Source organism: Nannobrachium achirus (genome assembly GCF_963921795.1).
Source record: "Nannobrachium achirus genome assembly, chromosome: 1".
In the NCBI taxonomy this organism is placed as follows: Eukaryota; Metazoa; Chordata; class Actinopteri; order Myctophiformes; family Myctophidae; genus Nannobrachium; species Nannobrachium achirus.
In genome coordinates, this window is record NC_137810.1 from 36,596,585 (window position 1) to 36,609,306 (window position 12,722).

General features: G+C 38.4%; 2 protein-coding genes across 2 annotated transcripts in view; both read right to left on the reverse strand.

Moving 5' to 3' along the window:
• vtg3 (vitellogenin 3, phosvitinless) overlaps window positions 1-10,024 on the reverse strand; it is a 30,393-nt gene extending 20,369 nt beyond the window's left edge. Inside the window, exons 1-6 of the mRNA XM_080728571.1 lie at window positions 9,972-10,024; window positions 9,756-9,847; window positions 2,799-2,819; window positions 1,806-1,963; window positions 1,003-1,251; window positions 537-698 (exon numbers count right to left, since the gene is read on the reverse strand). Coding sequence (XP_080584697.1) covers window positions 537-698; window positions 1,003-1,251; window positions 1,806-1,963; window positions 2,799-2,819; window positions 9,756-9,768 — 603 coding nt within the window. The 5' untranslated portion in view covers window positions 9,769-9,847; window positions 9,972-10,024. The remainder of the gene's footprint in view (window positions 1-536; window positions 699-1,002; window positions 1,252-1,805; window positions 1,964-2,798; window positions 2,820-9,755; window positions 9,848-9,971) is intronic.
• Window positions 10,025-10,279: 255 nt separating this feature from the next.
• Window positions 10,280-12,722, reverse strand: part of adgrl4 (adhesion G protein-coupled receptor L4) — a gene marked incomplete at both ends in the record, with an annotated part of 90,855 nt that continues 88,412 nt past the window's right edge. The window contains 3 exons of the mRNA XM_080728589.1: window positions 10,280-10,504; window positions 11,263-11,541; window positions 12,197-12,376. Coding sequence (XP_080584715.1) covers window positions 10,280-10,504; window positions 11,263-11,541; window positions 12,197-12,376 — 684 coding nt within the window. The remainder of the gene's footprint in view (window positions 10,505-11,262; window positions 11,542-12,196; window positions 12,377-12,722) is intronic.

Here is a 12,722-nt window from a genome sequence, read left to right on the forward strand (position 1 = left end):
ACAATGCAAGAAATCACTTTCAAGTATTTTTCTCTCGTAAACCATAGGAGCTACAGTTTCAAACCTCGGAGAGGAGATTCATAATGATTTTAAGAATGAATCGAAAAATAATTACATCACTCGGCCTCATGGTGGCGCTATAACGGCCCACTTTACGTTTTGCCCCGTAACTCTTGAACCGTGGATCGCCACGCCCATTTGCGCCAGGATAGATTTTCCGCCATCTTGAATTTTCTCCAAAACACACTTTTTGCTCCTTTTCCTACATATTTTCTTCAAATGTCACAAAAATCGGTACACATGATCTACACACACACACACACACACACACACACACACACACACACACACACACACACACACAGCTCCACTTCACACGGGTGTGATTTTATACTTTGTTGCACAACATGTCATGCACCAAAAACAACCAATCTGTAGTCTCACAAGCTTGTAGGTTGTTTTCGGTGTGTGACACAGGCGCACATCAGGCTTCAGACGTACTAGTGTAACTATAATAATGGGTGAAATAGACTGACCTCGCTGGATAGTTTGTCGACTACTGCATTGGCCATTCCTATGTAGATTGCTGCCTTCTTGGCGCAGTTACTGACATCGACAACTTGAGTGACGGTCATGTCCTTTGTTGCCAGGTCGTCCTCAACTATGTAGTTACTCTGGCATATTCCATGGATGCTAATCTGCAGGCACAGACATAGATTACTTTCTTGTCAGATAAAGGGTTAGGGTTATACTTATACATACAGTATACATATACATGTAGCTAGGACCAGTAAGACTCCCTAATCGGGAGATAAGCGACCCTCAGGTCGCATACACAAACTTTAGAATGCAATCGTAGCCAATCAGGAGGGAATATGGGAAATGGGACAGATCCATGTTGATGACATGACTTTAGAGTACTGTGTACCGCCTTGCGCGATGTTTGGGCAAAATCTGTTGGAGCAGTGTCCAAAAATGTGTTTTGCTAAAATCGTACTGTACCTCCTCCAACTCATAGACTCTTTGTGTGGTCTTGACAGTGACTTGGAAGAAGCCAAGTATGCCTCTCATAATGTTGACAATGGTGTCAGAGACGTCAGCAGGAGCGTGGATGTTGTCAACATGTCCGTTGGCATACTCGAACTCGAAGGGCTTGACAAGCTGGACAGCCAGGCGTTTGGTGAGCTTTGGAGAGGCCTCAAAGGCATTCTTAGGCAAGCCATTGAACTCCTCGAAGGCTACATCTGAGACCTTTGAAACAGGGAATATAATACAAAAGCAGCGTATTCCACGTTATATAAATAACAGAGGTGTTTAAAAGAAGATCTACTGTAGTAGGAAACAAATTCATCATTTAGATTTATACAGTAACTGATGACAATGTAAACAGAGCTCTATATTATTGCATAGTTAAATAAGTGGACAAGAAAGTACAGTACTAAATCAAATCGCCAGACCAACTTGTATGTGCCCCATGTAAAATCAATGAATAGATTACAAAAGTATTCAGTATTCGCCTTGTACTGGCAAAATCTTTATTAGGAATTTGAAAAGTTAGCTTCATTATTTTGAATGCTATTGCTTTAGTACAGTATGAAACGTAGTGAGGAACCTCCCTCAAACATGAAAGTTGGTGCAGTAGTTAGAGATGTGGACTAGAAGGTACTAAACCAAATCCCCAGACCAACAATTTAAATCTATATCCCCCAGGGACAGCTTAATTTTCTAACACTGACTTTGAAATGTTAACTTTGTTACTTTGAAAGCTATTACGTTAGTATGATGAATGATAGGGAAGCTCCTACCTGAAGTATGAAGGTTTGTGAAGAGCCAGAGACGCCAGTGATCTTGACATTACACATCAATCTCACTCCTGACTCTGCAAGGTTTGGCATGCCTCGTCCAATATTCACCACTCCCTCATATTTGTACTTGTAGATTTTCTGATGGTTTAAGACTCGGTCTGAAATGCGTTCACACAGTATACTAAATCATTATTTATCAGTTGATTTCATAACAGATATAAATGTTTTCCACAAGATTGTATTGCAAATCTGGTTTGCAATAAAAAATATATATACAAAAAAAAAAAAAAATAGCGTGGCTTCCATGCAGAGGACGATGTACTCAGATTTAACAAGTAAAAAGCCTTTATTCAAAATTTGACTTGAGCAAAAGTATTGGCAAAAATAGCTGATCTATATGCTCACAAGTCGCGTCACTTTTTTGTGAGCTTGTAGATAGGCTATTTTCAGATAGCCAAAGTATAAAATAGGGTGTCAAATAATTGTAGTAGAGTAAAAACAGTACATTACTAACTTTAAGTATTAATTCATCATTGAAAAATGGAAATACTCAAGCAAAGTGCTTCCATGTGGAAGTCGGACATCAGTCTATGACATCAGTCATTTATCATGTCAATGCTATGACTTCCATTTCAGAACAATTCAACCACCAATTATTTTCATCATAAAAGCAAATTATTTAAAAATCATTGCCCCCTATATACAGTAACATTGTGATAACAATGTTATCACAGTGTTATACCCTATCATATTAGTTGTGAGATTAACCCCAGACAGACTCACAGACGGACTTACAGACCCTCTTTTAGATGGCTTGACCACTATTAGTATACCATTAAAAATATGCTTTTCTTTGTATATTATTATATTACCTATATATAGGTAGAAGTACAGACACAAAAGCATTATCTTCTAAGTACAAATGAAGCAAGCACACTGCAGTGACTTACTGTGGTTCAGGTCAGTGAATTATTTTGATGAAAGCAAACTCACCATAACGAATGCTCTCACATGCTTCAAATTGTCCAAAAGGAAAGAGAGAAAATAAATTAAATTTACAATTTATAATGTTATAATGTAATGTTAAAGGTTATTTGCGAGGGAGTAATGGTCAGAGTAAAATAGTGCACTAAAAAGCAACAATTTAGTCCTGAGATTACAGATTATAATTAGTTTTCTTGAACCCTCATAAACCCGCTACCCATAAATGATCATCTAAAACTGCAATTACTAACAGTACGAATAAGGTATAATGTATAATGATAAAATCCAGAAGGGAGGTGAAAACTTTGGGATTTTATAATCTAATCCTTTTAAATCTTTGCTATTTTACATAATTAATATACACCAAAACGGCATATAGAAACATCTCTTCATGCAGTAAATCAGCAGTAAAAACCTACTAGCCAGGGCCACAAGGCAACACAGTAGAAACCCCCGCATGGTAAAATCCAGGAGTGGGGGCCTGTAATTCAAAAGGCTCCTTTTATATACAGTACCACCATTGCAACCGGTGTGGAAACATTGTATGTCCAAAAGCGTTTCTTTTCGGGACCCAAATGGATCCAAAAGTTCTTATACTTTTCATTAGTGCAATATTTACAATAGCCACAGACACACTTAAAGGAGTAGTTCACCCCCAAAATGACTTTTTCTCTATTGATTACTCATGCCATGGAGACTTGAATTCAATAATATTCTTTTGTATTTTTCACATTCCTACTGACAAAAAGGTGATTGTGGTAAATGTAGCCCCAATGATTCCGGATCAATGGGGGTACATTTATTGTAATCAAATCATTGTCTTAGGAATGAGACTAAAACAAAGAAATATTATTGAACTCAAGTCTCCATGGCATGAGTAATCAATAGAAAAAAGGTCATTTTGGGGGTGAACTACTCCTTTAACCACTTTCACTTTGACTTGCAAAATGATTCAAAAACACCAGATCTACATGCTCAATTTGTCACAAACGCGACACATTATGAGCTTGCAGATCATCAGCTATTTCTGTTACTTTTGTGGGTAACAGTTGTGTGAATAAGTGGGGAAAAGTTTAAATATGGAGATGCAAGGTTTCTACCTGACAGGGGTGATTTGTTATCAATGGGGAAATTGAGCTGCATGAGCCCTTGCGGGCATAAGACAGCTTTGGCTTAGACAAAGTAAACACAATGGGGACAAAGGTATGTAGGAAAGTATCCCGGTCAAGGCCATACTGACCAGTGACATTGTCGGTACGACATCAGTGACATGTGCTGGATATGGTGAAAACAAAATGCTCAAATATAAATTATATTGCATTATGTCACTGTCCAAAACAGTTACTTTTCACAAAATAAAAAAAATAACTTGTGTTCCAATGGTACAAGCGGTTGTTAATAAGTTTCGTTTGATAAATATTTATAAATTCCACAGACCGATCTAACCACTTTTAACCTTGCATCCCTCTCTTGGGCCCCGTATTAAAGGATTTTCAAAACTTATGTTTCAAAAGAGGGAAAAGGGCAGATCTATAAGCTCACAACATGACACATTGCTAGTTTGTAGATTGGCTATTATGGCTACTTTTGCATGACACTGTCATATGACGAATTATAATATAGTTGGACATTACTTTGAAATATGGAGTTACGTGGTTTCTGCCCTCAGCAACAACGACTTACTTACAGATACAGTACATGATTAGGCCTACAGAGATTTATGTAGAAATTTATGGCATTTTTAAAAGAGCATGCTAGCACATGTTTGATTAGAAAATCTAACTAAGTACATATATTTATTGACGTTCTGCTTAGTTTTTCTCAGGTTCTAGGCAAATGAAACGAAATGAGATCTTCCTGGAATAAACCCTCAGGGTTATAAAGCTTGATTGACTTCAATCACTACAGATAAAGCAAGAGAGTTGTGTCGAAAACCTTTTAATTAGTTACAAAACCGAGTAAACAGCTTCTTCACGGTTTAATGGACCGTTGCATGCGGTGGGCCGCTCCCCGTGCCCAGGGGTGTCGCACCAAATTCTGGGCCCTGGGTACAAGGATCCCCTGCGGGCCCCCCATGAATGTTCTTCATAGGGGGAGGGGGCTTAACCCATTTAGACTGGGCTCATTATTTTGTGCTTTAACTATTGAAAAATAGAAGATATACAAGCTCATGGCAGAGCGTATAGATCTGCTATTTCTTTTTTTTTATCGTGAACATTTGTGCAAGTCTTTTGAAAAACCTATGTTTCTATGTCAGTGGTGCTCAAACTTTTTCATGTGAAGGCCACGGACCCCCATCTCAAAAAATGTAGTTCCAGGGACCCCCCAGAAGCAAAATTTTAGATCTACAAGCTCGCAGTGCAGCACTCGGTGCCGTGCTGTGAGCTTGTATATATGTGCTGTTTTTCCAATAGCTAAAGTAAATAATTAAGGCCCCTCCACCATGGGCCCTAGTAACTCATTCCCACCCCCCCCCCCTTGTGACGCCCCTACCCGTGCCGATGGTTTCCCAAAGCGAGGCTCACTCACAGGTGGAGTGAAGGAACGTAATGTGCTAGAAAGCTGTGCCCGTGTCCCCTGGCGGTGCTGCTAAGCTCCGCTTCCGGGCCACGACACAGTCAAAAGGTGAGGTGAATTGTCCCCTCTCTGCATAGATTCTTTTTCTCAGCCTCCAGTGCCCACTAAAGATAAAGAACCCAGAGGGCCAGAGAGAAGGAGACGGCAATTTTTGAAACATGGGGGCAGAAGGGTGATGACATCAGGAAGCAATCAGCCGTGTATGAGTGCCTATTCTTACTGCTTACTGTCTTTCTGGGTTACTTACTGATTGCGCGAGGCACCAGTCCCTCGTGTGATTGTACTTATGAGTCCGGTCTCTCGCTCTCTCTCGACATTCATACATCTTTCATTTCTAGGCCTCATTTTACTCAATTTTCCTCTACGCTTATTTTTAGTTTCAGCATCAACCAAACAATAGGGTGTTCTATTCTTGCACTTTCAAGCTTCACTGGTGTGTCAATGTTTTACATTTTTTTGACACAAGGAATTTAGACATTATTTAAGTTTTATGGATAGATGTTTTATTAGGCGAAGGGATTACTTTATTTTGTATGTTTAAATTGTATTTATATGTATATTGACTTGACATAATGTTTAGTTTTCTATCTGGACAGAGGTCTTAATGTAATACAATTAGTTAATTTGTAGTTACTATTTCTTATAGCATTTTATTTTACCATTATTATTATTTTATTTTTTATTTTATTTTTTTGCCTGATAGGATATTGTCCTGTGAATCCTTGATGTGCTGGATGTGGCCACCAGCTTACCCTGAGACTATTGTGTGGTTGTACAGACGAATCGATTCGATTCGATTATAAAAACATATTGAATCTTCAAACAATAAAAAAAATACAGAACATTTATAAAGTATAAAATAGTTCTTAAATAGTTAATCAGACTAATCAATTTATACAGTTGATTATAAAAACTCCGTTATTTTGTGTCCATTTCTTGATGAATACATATCAAATATAACTGATAATTATTGCTAATAAAATAATTGATGAAGGCATGGGTGCAGGTAGCCAGGTACAGCGTGAGAACATAACTGGCTTAGTTTGATCTTGCCAGCTATTGATCAAGTGGCTTTGGGTAAGAGAGTCTCCTAAATGCCTAAATTGTTATAGTAAATTGCAGCTGCAGTTGCAATGGAGATTATTGACTAATATTAGTGAATATAATAATTATGATTCTAGAGACATTTATTTTAATTAATTTGTTTTAATTAAATCCTAGTGCTTAAATCCAATGTCTCTCTTACTGGGATCAAGCTACCAATTAGCCAGGTGTTCCTCTCTTTGTCCAGTAGATGGGGCTGTTTGCCTTGTAACGGTTTGTGATCCCAAATGAGCTCATGTATTTCATATGGTGAATGACTGTTGTGGTCCTTGTTGAAGGAAGCTGAAAAATGCACCATAAAAAGAAAAAAAAATGGCAAAGGATTTTTCCACATTTATTTTAATAATTTACAATTACATTTCACAAACAAAGAATCAACAAGTAGCAATGAAATGGGCTGGATGAAAAAACTGAAATGCAATGCAAATACTTGCAAGGTAATTTTACAACCCAAAAATATACAAGACCTTCTTTCCCAAAGTTAGATAATAATTAATTTTGTATTTTGAAAATGTCTTGAATCACAAAGCAATGGATAAATAGTTAAACATTACATTTTGATAAAATTGTGTATAGAAAGACAGCATTTGACAACAAAAATAATATTTAGTATGACCAGTGCTACATAAAATTGCTCATTAGAAATCTGTACTTTTTTTTTTTCATCTCTTCAGCTGTATGATTGAGATTTAGGAGATAAAGATTATTGCAAAGCTGTTGACTATTGTGCAGTGGAGGGTGAAGGGGCTTTGATTGCTTCAGTTCATCTTAGGCATTCAAAACAACACGGCACATTTTTGAAAAGCCTGTAATACTCCTCTTGAATCTGGAAAGACACATGGGAGAAGAAAGATAAACGCAGAGTTTTTCCAATTCCAATTTATGCACAGAAGCGACCCTCTCTCAAAACGGCAATCAGCCTTTTTCCCCAAACTGTCGCTGCCCTGCTCAACAATGATTAGAAGAATGGAATTCTAGGATTATTAATAGTACAGTATGTTTCCCCTTAAAGGTAGGGCCACAGATAAGGGACAATTTCGGATATTTAAAAATGGAAATTACTTAAAATGAGAAAAGTGCTCCATAAGTGCTGAATAAGCAGCTGTCTGGTGTAATAAATAAAATAATCATGAACTCATGAGTTGAGAAAGTTGCTAGTTGTATAGTGTATTGCAGTGGTTCTCAAAGGTTTTATTTATTTTTAATTAATTTTGTCAAGTACCGCCAAATTGATATATAGTTGGCCGCGGACCCCCATCTGAAAATGTTTTGTGCCGGGGACCCCCAGAAGAGAAGATTTAAAAATATATAAAAAATATATATATTTGAATAGCCGACATAGAAATGGATACAGTGGTTAAAATGATTGTAATGCTACATTAAATACTTTTACTGGGGACCCCAGTAAACCAGAGAACCAATGGTGTATTGTACTTGTAATCATATTGTCCTGTAAATGTAGCCTACATTTTAAATGTATAGCATTAAAAACATCTATGGAAACCTCTTTCTTCATGGCATGAGTTTCAGTAGAATTTAAAGTGGTGCCATGTTATGAACATGCTGTAGTGTGTGCCCGTGCCACTCGCAAAGTGGCCTTTTCTTTTCTTTCCCTCCGCCCAAAATCTCTATGCCGTACACTACATTGTATGCACGGCCTTGGTGTTGGCACTGACTGTGACTGTGTGAGAGTCTGGGTGAGTCTGATAGAATATACCGTAAGTTGGCAAACATGAAATCTGTATACATCATTTTTCTATTTGCTACAGTATATGCTAAAGTATCTATGCAATATAACAAACAGTATATTATGATGGTGTGAGATAACGCCGATCTTTATAGCTTCTTTATACAAGATTTAACAACATTCAAACTATTTGTAAGCTGTGATACATATACAGCTTACAAATAGTTGCTCTTTCATAGTGGCCCTACTTATGGCACAGTCTACAAGTAGAGTCCAGACCCCACACACAGTACTGTATATGGGGAGAATTGGCATAATGAGTAAGTAAATTCCATGTGTATAATGCATTTCTAATCTTACAAAATCAATATAGTTGCATCCCTACTAGTTCAGGTAAATGTCAGAAAAAACTAAAACAAAGTAATCATGACCAGTGGTGGAATGTAACTAAGTACATTTACTTAAGTACTGTACTTTTTGAGGTATTTGTACTTTACTTGATTTCCAATTTCCAATACTTTTACTTTTAGTCCACTACATCTCGGATCCAAATATTGTACTTTTAATCCACTACATTTATTTTAAAACGTTAGTTACTAGTTACTTTGTAAATTGATCATTATTACAAAACATACCGGTACATGTAGATCTACTTGTAGATCTGCTACTTTAAAAATATTTTTTATACATTTGAAAACTTGGAATGGGACGTTCTATACAATGAGTACTTTCTACTTTTATTACTTTAAGTACATTGTGATACCAATACTTTTGTACTTTTTCTCGAGTAAATGTTGAATCCCGGACTGTAACATAGTATTTCTACTATGCGGTATTGATACTCTTACTTAAGTAAAACAATAAAAAAAGTACTTTTTCCACCACTGAGAGAGAGTAGGTTTGTTTACCTTTCTGGACAAGACGCAGAGGAAGATGAAGATGAACATTCCCTGGAAGGCGTTGGTGATGGTGAACAGATAGGCGGTGAGGGTGCTCTCGTGGAGGATGTGCAGCACGCCAAACGTCCAGGTGGCTCCCAGCACAAACAGCAGGGCCAGGGCTCCGCGGGCACATGACCTGGTGGTCACGCGCTACAGCTCATTATTCTGACTTCAAAACACTTTGGGTTGCATGACGAAAGTTGTCTTTCTTCTAAAGCAGTGTTTCTCAAACTTTCACATTTCAAGGTCTTCCCCTCTGACAGCGTACTCTGTCAGAGTTACAGACTTGTATGGATCAATTTAGACCCCCCTCCCCCCCAAAGGAACCCACAGAGACACAGAGTCTCTGGAATCCATTTTGAGAACCACTGTTCTAAAGCAACAAACGACTAATTTGATAGTGTGCGCATGCTACCAAGATGATGCCATAATAATCTAGCAGATAATAAACGTAATTCTTCAGATATGCCTTTGACCTGCTGTACTCTACCTTGGCTTCAATATAATATGCATAGATGCTAAATGGTCCTTTGTGAAGCAGCAAAGAAATATGATAATTAATGCAAGCAGTTAAAATAATGCCCTTATAATATTACGACAACACATTGTTCTGGACACATTATGGTCTTCTTTCATACAGCAAACACTCAGGCCTACCTGATGTTTTCATAGTGGCTGATCTCTGGTTTCTTCACAGCAGTATGACGGAAAACTTTGTAAATAATGACTGCAAAAGCCAATAGATTAACCTGAGAAGGATGAACCAAAACAAATCATGACGCACAAATTCAAATGACTCATTCTCTTTGAAGCAAACCATTCTTTATGTATTCTATAAATGTTTTAGTGATCTACCAAAGGTTCTGATCTTACCAGAATGATCAAACATGCAGGCCCAATGAAACTCCATATGAAGTTGTTTTCTGTGCTCAGCCAACATCTGCAATACAAAATAAAATAAAATCACACATTGATTGACAGAGGATGGGGCAACACAAAGTTTAAAGGTTTGAAGATATCGTAGGTATTGGATTTCCACCTTGACTTAAAATACTGTATGCTGGGTTAGATTTTTACACCATTTTACCTGGAATGGATCCAGATACATTAAGGTTCAGAGAAATAACCGCTGATAGAACAACTCGACGGAACATCTTTAATAACTCAAAAATATTTTGTACCTACACTTTATTGGTACCATAATACTTGTAGCCTAGTGTCGCTGAGATGGCCACCACCACTGCCGGGCTTCCATAGCCGAAGATGTAAAAGTTACGATGCAGGAAGCCTTTATTATAGATGACACCGACCACTATCAAGTACAGATGGATCCCCTCGATGCACATCCACGCAAAGGCCGCAAGGAAGAAATAATGGAGCAGCCCAGCAACTATTGAGCAGAAAAGCTGAAAAGACAGAGAGAGAGAGAGAAAGAGAAATCTTTTTAAAAGCGAACATGGAACAACATATTTTGAGATGGGGGGGGGGGGGGGGGGGATCCGTGGCCAAATACATGTAATTTGGGGGTTCCTTGACATGGAAAAAGTTTGAGAACCATTGATTTAGAAGAAGGATTTAGAAGACATTCATAGAATCTGGTTAAAGATATTTAAAGTTCAAAAATAGCAGATCTACAAGCTTGCGCTGTGAGCTTGTATATCTGCTATTTTTTATAGTTAAAGCATAAAATAATGGTTAAAGTGGTTCAAATCTCAGATGACGCAGATTTGCGTTCAGGCCAGGCCTATGTCAGAATAATTACCCTTTACAGTTTATGTAAACCTACATCTGTTTGTTAATTTATGTAATCTATGTTGATGTGTTGGATGGATGTGCATTTTGCAATTACTGTACGCCGGTTTGAAATGATATCATAGTCTTGAGAGAGAGCTCTAGAGAGAGAGAGATGGGGGGAAAAAGGTCTTTAATTATCTCGCCATGCTGCCAGGAGACTGCCCGACCACTATGAATTGAAATATTACAACAAGGCAAGGATGACTGACCGCATAAGTAATCAAATGCAGAGGAGATGGCACAGTGCAGCATGCACACACACACACACACACACACACACACACACACACACACACACACACACACACACACACACACACACACACACACACACACACACACACACACACACACACACACACACACATACCGTATGATCACACTTCCCCCACAGTCTTCCCCCACAGTCACAACCTGTGTTCTCGAAACGCTCGGCTGAACTTACTTTATGGGTGTTCCAGTTTATCCCGACCAGGAAGATGAACTCGGCCATGAAGAGGCTGCAGCAGAGGTTCTTGTGGATGGTGGTCCTGGTGCTCTGGATCTCACTGAAGAACCAGAAGGTGAAGATGCACATAGACAGGCAGATGAGGGAAATGATCATCCCCAGCTGGGTTATCTTTGTCAGGGCGTCGGTGTCTGCCACAAACTGAGAGCACAAGCAGTGGAGGAAGAAATACTCACTCAGATATATCTTTTTTTTTTACTGAACTGAAAAGTAGAAATATATATATAGAAAAATTACTCTGTTTGAAACAAAAGGCCTGCTTTCAAAATATGACTTGAGTAAAAGTACATAAGAATTGGCGTCAGAATATAAAGTAGGCTTCCAAATGTGAAAGCACTCGATATGTCCCAATGTGCACGTTTTTGTACGTTTTCGAGACCTTTCGATCATAGCAGTTCTACAAGCTAAGAATGCGTGGCATCGCAAAGTTATGACGTGGTTTAGAAGCATTGTGACTTTTTATGACTTTGGTAGTTTTCTTGGTTCTAACTCAGTTTATTTACACAATGCAAACAAAGTGATAAAAAACGAATAAGACGAAAAAACAAAACTAGAAAGATAGGCAAGAAACCAACTATTTGTGCAAGCTCAAGGGGCTTCTAAAGCCTGATTTATTCTTAGTTGCGTACCGGGTGCTCAACTAAGTATAAATTATGCATTAAACAGCCAACCTTTCTAAACAAATAAAAACAAATAAACAAACAGGACAAATCAAGATGATAGGCAACCACCTACTACTATTATAGCCTCGGTGAAAACAGAGCAACCATACTATTTCTAAAACATGGCCACTTACGTTGACCCGTCCCGAGGACATTAGAATGACAAAGTGTGTGAGGTGACTGCAGGAGCATGTGGTAGCCGTGCTGTTGGCCTGAACTCGCTCACAGCCTTGAGTGGCCCAGTGACCCTGGAGGCTGCTGGGGTCATACTTCCAGAAGGCACAGGTTGTCATGTCAGCCGTGGCGTCTATAGCCTTTGTAGGGATAGGTAATGAATGGAAAAAAGCCTTCATTAGTTTTGTAATCGTAACAGTGCTAAATATTATTAAAGCTGTTGGACCTTACATCACTGCCTGCTTTGTTTAGTTGAGATCTTTGTGCAGTAGACATGGCCCTTGCTGCAGTTACTTGGACTAAAGATAAAGAATGTACAGTTCGCACACTGCAGGTCACCCAAAGCGCATTTAATGCACCATAGAAATGTCTTCTATGATACAGGAGCCCTGCCGTTTGTAAACAATTTATAAATTCTCTTATGGACTATACATTATGTTCAGCACCGTGTGTGTATGTGCGTGTGCGTGTGTGCGTGTGTGTGCA